Source organism: Etheostoma cragini, chromosome 3, assembly GCF_013103735.1.
Source record: "Etheostoma cragini isolate CJK2018 chromosome 3, CSU_Ecrag_1.0, whole genome shotgun sequence".
In the NCBI taxonomy this organism is placed as follows: Eukaryota; Metazoa; Chordata; class Actinopteri; order Perciformes; family Percidae; genus Etheostoma; species Etheostoma cragini.
In genome coordinates this window covers 24,273,967-24,283,417 of record NC_048409.1, presented here as the reverse complement: position 1 = coordinate 24,283,417, position 9,451 = coordinate 24,273,967, and the positions used below count along the sequence as shown (strand labels likewise).

Below are 9,451 nucleotides of genomic sequence, written 5' to 3'. Positions count from 1 at the left end.
TTTGGTTTAACTCTTTGCACTACGATGTATTAGGCATAGGCCACTGTAGAATTAGGCAATAAATATTTAAACACTTCTGTTTTGCCATTTATCTCAATAAAGACATTTTATCATTTCTCAGGAAGTTTGAAAATTAATTATGGCCAGAGTTTAAGAACGGGCACCTGCAAGGGCTGTCTGACCTCAACCACCCCCACCTGCAACCAGGAATGTCCCGCTCAGCCGTCCTGGCCCTTGATGTTGGGGCCCAGGCCCCAGAGGCTCTGTCCCTACTGCACCAGCGCCTGTTGTTGGCTGAGAAGGAGGCTGAAGTTCTTATTCAAGAAATGGGGGCTCTGGGGGTTTCCAGAGACCAAATCTTGGTGATCTGCTCAGAGAATAGAAGCTACTCAGCACCCTGTAAGTCCTCTGAAGATGCGTCAGGTCCTTGGGGATGAAGGCATGCTGCGGCAACAGTGTGACTCTCTAGTGAGCCGGGTGTGTTGCATGGAAAGTCTGCTACAGACCCTCAAACTTACCATCTTCTGCCTAGGGACAGAGAGAGAGCTGGATCCCTCTCACACAGGTAATGACTGATATGTTATGTCAAAATGTTACTAATTGCATTGGTACAGTGGCAGCTACAATCAGAATCCAGCTATGCAGTGGAATATAAACAAAAGAAAAGATGGGGGATACTTTTCTTTGTAGGTTATCTTTTTGGTGATGTTTAGGCCTTCATTTCCACAGGACAGATGAAGACATGAAAGGGGAAAGAAACGGGGAATGATATGCAGCAAAGGGACGCAGATCCGAGTCAAACCCGTGCCCGCTGCGTCCAGGAGCAAACCTTGATATATGTGCGCCTGCTCTACCAGCTGAGCCGACCAGGCAACAAGATGGGGGATACTTAAACCTTAAACGCAAACTTAAACACAATTAGGGCCGATACAGCTACCGATACCAATACTGTGATTTCGATACCGATTCTTAAACAATACTTTTTTTGATACCAATTTAATACAACAACAATACTACAACCCTAAACATTGTGGCACAAATCCCTTTATTTATTTTTCTGCTCCTTCTATGTAAGCCTGCGTAGCGTTAAGTTTTTGCTGCCTGCCTCTGCAACGCGTAACGTTAGACAGCCAATCACACACATTATTAGATCTTGGTAGAAGCGTGCTGCATACTTATTTGCTCACTGGCACTGATGAGTTTGAGGTATTGAAATTGGGTATTGAATGACTAGGCATTTTTCAAATGTTGATACTTTAGAGGCAATTTGGTCGGTGCCTAAAAGGATTGAATTCGGTACCTTGCCCTAAACACAATAAATGACTATATCACTAGAATTCCATACTGTATGTCAAGTAGAAATAAAAAAAATTCTTTGGAATTTTTTTTTGAGAGTTGTGGGTACGTTTTTATTACGTTATTTTCTGTCGGCTAATGTTCCTGGTGCAGCTGATCTGAAGCAGCAGCTGATCTGAAGCAGCAGCTGGCAGCGCTGCGGCAGGAGAGTCAGGAGGACTATGAGGCCTCCAGGAGGGAGGTGATGGAGCTCAGGGACCCGCTTCAGCAGGCTTACAAGGAAAGAGACGAGGCCCGCAGAGAGGTGCAGATGCTGGGGGAGACCGTGGAGGTAGCTACTGCCACCAAGGTGATACTATAATTCCTCTTGGATCTTATTTTTGTACACTACTTATCATTTTCATTTTAGAGATGAAATTATACATTAAAATTGAATACTTCTTATAATTATCACCTTTTGTTTTTATTTCCAATTAAAAGATTGATGTTTTACTCCCAGTGGGTCCCTTTGCCCTTCATAATAATGCTGTGTGTAAAAGGTTGTGAAAGGAATGATGGCCAAAACTATACATGAGTCAATGGTTTGGTTTTTTCCTCTACTGTGTTTCGGAACACATGTTAATTAGTGAGCTTTAGACGTGATGGTAGGCTAATTAGTGACCTTTTGTTTTTTTAGACAGAGCCAGGTTAGCTTTTCCCCCCGTTTCCTGTCACACTTGAAGAAAACTAATTCTGACTCAACATTCTCAAAGTGAAGTATTTCTTTAACCGTCTGAGGGATGATGGAGCTGTGGACAGCATTTTAAGTCACAAAAATGCAACTAATTCTGCAAACATTGTTGGCTCAGCTTGTCTTTTTAACTTCATTGTTTGTTGTGGTGTCATGATGTACATATAGTGGGACTAACATTTTCAGTTTTAGTTTTTGAAAATTTGAGTATATAAAACAAAATATTTAATTTAAGCTATTGCTCTTTAAAAAAAACTGATGGGATAAAGGAAAAAGTGCAATAGTACAAAAAGAATTAATCTAAAATGTTAGTTCCTCCAGTGTTTTTCCTGAGAGATTTTAGTGCAGAAAATACAAGTGGGACATACATTCTGATATACAACAGAAAAAACAATGTGCTTTGTCTCTGTGATTATTACAATTTGTCTTTTCCTCCAGATGGATGTGGCTTTGGCTGCCAAGGAGCTGAAGATTGTCAAATTAGAGATGAGTCAAAAACTGGTAGAGGTGAGTTACTAAATATTTTCATTTATTTTGGCCCTTTTATCCCCAATCCCCCACTGACAAACCTTTATATTATAAGACCTGAATAAACTGAAAATAAACCATCTCAACGATACGTCCCTCTGGTCAGATGACAGAGCAGATGAGACAGGAGTCGGCCCGCTCTGTTGAAGCCATGATATCCCACAGCAAGCTTCTCCAGTGTGTTGAAAAAATGGAGGGAGTGGTGGTGATGGAGAGGAGACAGGTACATTTTAAGAGAGCCCACAGAGTAATTAGAATGTGTAAACAGCAGCTGACATGTTGCCTTCCTTTGGCCCCCCAGGCTCTGCTGCTGAGGTCGGATTGCCAGGTCTTGCAAGTGCAGGTCCAGACCAGCCGGCAGCAACTGGAAGAAGAAAAAGACAGAGGCAGGCAGCTGGAGGAACACTGTCAGGAACTCAAAGAACAGACAGGTTAGGAGTGTCAAGGGATACAAAACTAATCTGCTGTTGCTGTGCTACAACCATCACAGAATGCGGCTGTAAGGCTTTCTAAGAAAAGAAAGGTTACAAATTACAGTATGTTTTACTAGCTGTCAGTTAGCTGTCAATGTAGAGTAAATTCTCTGTTCTTTTGTTTACCTACAGCGTATTGCGTGGTCAGGTCAGTTGTTCTAAGCTCCACTCAGATAGCTGTAGAAATACACCACATCAACTTGAATCATAACGTGGGCTAAGGCTAGGCTAGAAAACAGTGAGAAATGCCTATCACAATTTCTCATAGCCATCTTCAACGTTGCTTGTTATGTCCGAACAACTGCTAAACAACAACTGTCCAAAAGTCAAGGGTTTTGTATTGACAATAAAATAGGACAGAGAGGAGCGGAAAAGTCTCAAATTTGACAGTCTGGAACTAGATGATATTTGGCATTTATATTGGAAAGAATAACTTAAAGAATTGATTATTTTTCTGACAACTCATTGAGTAATGGATGTTGAATTGCATTTTTCTGTTTAATTTTCACAGCAACGAAGGACTCCCTTGTGTCTGAGTTGAAAACTGAACTGAAAGTAAGTAGACAGAGAGAAATTCTTCAGTAAAGTGTCATCTGTTAAATCTGTATTTCTGTTGGTGAATATTGAATGTGTGTGATGTTAAGTAGTGCTGCTGGACTCCAGAATCTAAAATGCTTGTGTAAATCTAAGCACTTCTCAGGAGTTACAACCACTGCATTTCAGGACCTATCTGATAGGTGCTGAAATGATATATATATATATATATATATATATATATATATATATATATATATATATATATATATATATATACAATAAACAGACCCCTAATATGCAGATGCAGCTCAGCATCTTTTCTCTTCCTCCTCTCTGTCTTTCAGTCTTTGAGGAGTCGTTTGGTCAAGCAACTGCAAGAGCAAGACCTGCAGATGGAGGCAGCCAGACGCCTGCAACTGGAACTGTAAGTTCAACACTCAACAGTAACAGATCTTTTCCCCACAATATGTTATTGTCGTAATCATGATATAAACATAGCTGGAAAAATTAACAACTGAAATACTCTTTGTAAGTGTTCAAAATGCAGATTTGTTATTACAAGACTCACATAAGCGAGGTTTTGTGTGTCTTGTCTGAATGAGTATTCTGTGAAATGTTTTTGATAGGGTGGGGAAATTAACTAAAATTATTATCTGCATAACAATAGGAGTATTTCCTATTGTTGATAATAATCAGGATATGTCAGTAATATGCTTTTTCTTGCAATAGTCTGATTAGCATTTTTTTAAGTTGTTGTTTAGTGTGAACAACAGAGGATGCAGCTTTACAGATTTTTTGCTTTGCATTACCGAGTTTTGGTTTGCTGTTCTTGGACAATTCTTGTTCCCAGCCATGTCTGTCCTTCAATTGGATTTAAAGAAAGCAAAAAGCGATTAAAAGAAAATATGACATTGTTTGGTAACACTTTACCTGACATTATCGACATAACCGTGACATGACACTGTCATACCAATGACATGACACCGTCACGAACGTCTCATAAATGTTTAGGACTTCTGTCATGTTAAGTGTCATTTGGTTTTCGTCATGACAATTTGACATTGTTTGGGTTGTCTTGATTATGACAACTTGACTTTAATCAAAGTCACATCACCAGAAGTTGTTTTTGTCATGACAAGTTGACATTAACCAGGATGACATTACTAGAGGATGTCTTTGTCATGACAGCTTGAAATAAACAGAAAATCCACCTCTTTTTGTATTCATGTCATGTTGACATGATTATTATAATTAGATGTGCGAGATTAGAGACCAATTCTAGCACTTGGTCAGATAGATGTGTGACAGGATATTTCACAAAACTTGCTGTCATAATACTATTATGGTTGCAGTTATTGTTTTCAAAGCATAATTTTTTAAAATTTTATTTTTTCTGATACAATAAAGTAAATTATTATTGCTTAATAAATAATGTAATCAACAATAAATATTTGCATGAATTATTTGATGAAACAACCTTCCAGCCAAACTTAACCGAAGCAAATTGTGCCATACATGACACCACATGCATCTGTCTCTTTCTCCTATTTCTCTCGATTCCATCCATTCACAGTCTCATAAGAGATGAGTGTTAGTTTTTTTTTGTTAACATTAAAAGGGTTAGACAGGACTAGACAGATATATTGGTTTGCAAAGTCTGAGACTGATATTTGGCATTTTTCCTTTTATTAAAAATCACAGTCAGTCTTTGTTATCCATCTATGATATGAATCAGGTTTTTCATTATTGAATGAAACATGTCTCACTGTGCTGCAAACCCAACCACCTAAAACAATGGTAGGCTATACGTTTGGAATTTGGTGAAGAGATTCACTATTTGATGGTCTAACACTGCTGCTAGGGATGTATTTTGGAAACAGTAAAGATTGAAGAAAAAAAAAGAAATTTAGAGAACTGTATTAAGTTTTTGAAAGTACCTTTTTAGATTAAACAAATCTGTCTTTCTTCAGAGAGAAGCTTGAAGGTGAACATGCACAGCTCATCCAGAGGTGCTCAGTGGCACAAGAGACAGCAGTCACCCAGAGGAAAATATTGGAGCAAACCATTGAGAGGCTACGGGGGGAGCTGAACACTGCCAAAAAAGAGGAGGCGGCAATGAGGAAAGACCTGGGTGGTTTAAAACATAAGGTACAGTATATAAACCCATACAACTAGATTGGCAGTTCTTTATAAGAAGATTATATTATTATGTGTAGCTCTCACAGACTTTTACTTCTTATAGGAAACACATTTCGGAATATCTATATTTCCTTTTTTACACATTAGTTTAACCTTAGCACATGCTTTAGTCTAGTGTATTTACAAATAAACACACTTGTCCTTACAGTGAGCAGTTACATCACTCGTCTTGTGCTGTAGATCAGTGAGCTGGAGGCCTTGCAGGGAACCTGTGGTCCTGCAGGAGCTGTTACAAGTTGAACCCTTAAAAGCATCCTGGCCTCCCATACCAGCCCCCAACTCAACAGAAGGAACTGGCAGCAGAAGCTGCGGTGTCAAGAGCAGGAGCTGGCCACACTCAAGATTGACAGGTCAGAGCTGAATGGGGTTTGCAAACATATGGCATGGCAAAATTAAAGTATGTACATTGTGTGCATATCTATATCATATAAGCTATGTAACAGGGGATGTTGCTTTCCTCTGTACCAGGCTGGAGGCTCTTAGAGAAATCTGTAAACACCAAGAAGAGGGGGAGAAACTCCAGCGGCTCCTGACATCTGCTCACTCCAAGAACAACAAAACTGTAAGCACACACCGTTTCTTTAATGAAAGCACTTATACACACATTAGTATGATTGGTTGAGACTAAATGATATTGACTGATATGATATTTATTTGGAATTATCTTAAAAGAATATATATATGTATATATAAATATGACTAACTCGACTCTTGTGTCCTTAGCGTTTTTAGAAAGTTAGCTGAATATTCAACTGGATTGTTAGTTAACTACGTACGAAGAAGGTGAAGTAGTGAGAATAGTTGGAAAAGTGGGAATGGTTTTAATTAGTGTAAATTAATATGTCTGATGTCTGTGTTTTCTCTGAGTGTTTATAATCACTTTTATAATGATGTTATTGTGAGGTGAATCTCCATTTCTGTGCTCTGTACCTTTATATCACCTCGTGATAGTTTGATTGCTTCATGTCTGTATTTGTAACATTGGAAATGGCTACAGCTAAAACTGTTGCGCATTGTATGTTTATAGCTGTTGTGTTTAGTCAAGTTTTGGATTATATCGACCATTGATAATCAATATAATATTCATAATAATCATAATAATATTAGCTCAACCTTTCATCTTCCAATCATTCTCTTGTCCCACTAAGCTATCTCACCTGACAATGGATTCCATTTTTGTCATATTTGGTTCTTTCACTTAGTCTATTGGCTGTTAAACCAAAATATATATAAAAAATCATAATATGGCATGTTGACAAAAAACGGATACAAAATTCATAGTATAGTATGTTGGAAAATTTAAAAAAAAGTCATAGTATAGTATGTTGGAAAAAGTCATAAAAAGTCATAAGATAGTATGTCGGAAAAAGTAATAAAAATAGTCATAGTATAGTATGTTGAAAAAAGTAATAAAAAAGTCAGAAAAAGTAATAAAGAAGTCATAGTATAGTATGTCGAAAAAAGTCATAGTATAGAATGTCAAAAAAAGTTTTAAAAAAGTCATAGTATAGTATGTTGGAAAAGTAATGAAAAAAATCATAGTATAGTATGTTGGAAAAAGTAATAAAAAAAAGTCATAGTATAGAATGTCCAAAAAAGTTTTTAAAAAGTCATAGTGTAGTATGTTGGAAAAGTAATAAAAAAAGTCGTTGGATAGTGTGTTGGAAAAAGTTTTAAAAAAGTCATAGTGTAGTATGTTGGAAAAAGTAATAGAAAAAGTCATAGTATAGTATGTCGGAAAAAGTCATAGTATAGAATTGCAATTTTTTTTTTTTTAAATCATAGTGTAGTATGTCGGAAAAATAATTAAAAAAGTCATAGTATAGTATGTAATAAAAGTAAGTAATAAAATAGTCAGAAAAAGTAATAAAAAAAGTCATAGTATAGAATGTCAAAAAAAGTAGAAACAAATTCATAGTATAGTATGTCGGAAAAGTTATAAAAAAGTCATAGTATAGTGTGTGAAAAAAGTAATAAAAAAGTCATAGTATAGTATGTTGAGAAAAGTAATAAAAAAGTCATAGTACAGTATGTTTACTAAAGTAATAAAAAAGTCTTAGTATAGTATTTTAGAAAATTTCATAGTATAGAATGTACGAAAAACTGATAAAAAAGTATAGTTTGTTGAAAAATGTAATAAAAAAGTCATAGTTTAGTATGTCGAAAACAGGAATAAAAAAGTCTTAGTTTAGTATGTCAAAAAATGTTTTAAAAAAGTCGTAGTATAGTATGTCGGAAAAAGTAATTAAAAAAAAGTCCTAGTAAATTATGACGGAAAAAGTAATCAAAATCATCATGGTATAGTATTTTGTAAAAAGTAAAAAAAGATTCATAGTATTGTATTTCGGAAAAAGTAATGAAAAAGTCATAGTACAGTATTTTGGAAAAATTCATAGTATAGAATGTCCAAAAGCTAAGAAATAAGTCACAGTATAGAATGTTGAAAAATGTAATAAAAAAAGTCATAGTATTGTATATGGAGAAAAGTAATAAAAAAAAGTCATAGGATAGTTTGTCGGAAAAAGTAATAAAAATAGTCATAGTATAGTATGTTGAAAAAAGTAATAAAAAAGTAATAGTATGTTGGAAAAGTAATAAAAAATTCATAGTATAGTGTGTTGAAAAAAGTAATAAAAAAGTCATAGTATAGTATGTTGAGAAAAGTAATAAAAAAGTCATAGTACAGTATGTTTACTAAAGTAATAAAAAAGTCTTAGTATAGTATTTTAGAAAATTTCATAGTATAGAATGTACGAAAAACTGATAATAAAATGTCCAAGTATAGTTTGTTGAATAATGTAATAAAAAAGTCATAGTTTAGTATGTCAAAAACAGGAATAAAAAAGTCTTAGTTTAGTATGTCGAAAAATGTTTTAAAAAAGTCGTAGTATAGTATGTCGGAAAAAGTAATTAAAAAAAAAGTCCTAGTAAATTATGATGGAAGAAGTAGTAAAAAAAGTCAGTTCCTCGTAATGAAAAACGTCTTAGTATAGTATGTCGAAGAAAGTCATAAAAAAGTCATAGTATAGTATGTTGACAAAAAAAATAAAAAAGTCATAGTATAGTATGTCGGAAAAAGTGATAAAAAGTCATGGTATAGTATGTCGGAAAAAGTAATAAAAAAAGTCATAGTATAGTATGTTTACTAAAGTAATAAAAAAGTAATTGTATAGTATGTTGGAAAAAGTAATAAAAAAAGTCCTAGTATAGAATGTCGGAAAAAATAAAAAAAAAGTCATAGTATAGTATGTTGGAAAAGTAACGAAAAACTTCATAGTATAGTATGTCGGAAAAAGTGATAAAAAAAGTCATGGTATACTATGTCGGAAAAAGTAATAAAAATAGTCATAGTATAGTATGTTGAAAAAAGTAATAAAAAAGTAATAGTATGTTGGAAAAAGTAATAAAAAAGTCATAGTATAGTATGTCGGAAAAAGTAATAAAAATAGTCATAGTATAGTATGTTGGAAAAAGTAATAAAAAAAAGTAATAGTATAATATGTCGGAAAAAGTCACAGTATAGAATGTCAAAAAAAGTTAAAAAAAAAGTCATAGTATAGTATGTTGACAAAAGTAATAAAAAAGTCATAGTGTAGTATGTTGGAAAAAGTAATAAAAAAAGTCATAGTATAGTATGTCGGAAAAAGTAATAAAAAAAGTCATAGTGTTGTATGTCAGAAAAAGTAAT

General features: G+C 34.6%; 1 protein-coding gene across 1 annotated transcript in view; it reads left to right on the top strand.

The window, feature by feature from the left end:
• Positions 1-166: 166 nt before the first annotated feature.
• Positions 167-9,451, top strand: part of LOC117942361 (coiled-coil domain-containing protein 150-like) — a 14,652-nt gene continuing 5,367 nt past the window's right edge. Inside the window, 11 exon segments of the mRNA XM_034867773.1 lie at positions 167-359; positions 361-565; positions 1,467-1,645; positions 2,465-2,533; positions 2,661-2,777; positions 2,856-2,985; positions 3,539-3,582; positions 3,909-3,988; positions 5,535-5,712; positions 5,944-6,113; positions 6,232-6,325. Of these exon segments, the coding sequence (XP_034723664.1) occupies positions 210-359; positions 361-565; positions 1,467-1,645; positions 2,465-2,533; positions 2,661-2,777; positions 2,856-2,985; positions 3,539-3,582; positions 3,909-3,988; positions 5,535-5,712; positions 5,944-6,113; positions 6,232-6,325 (1,416 nt within the window). The 5' untranslated portion in view covers positions 167-209.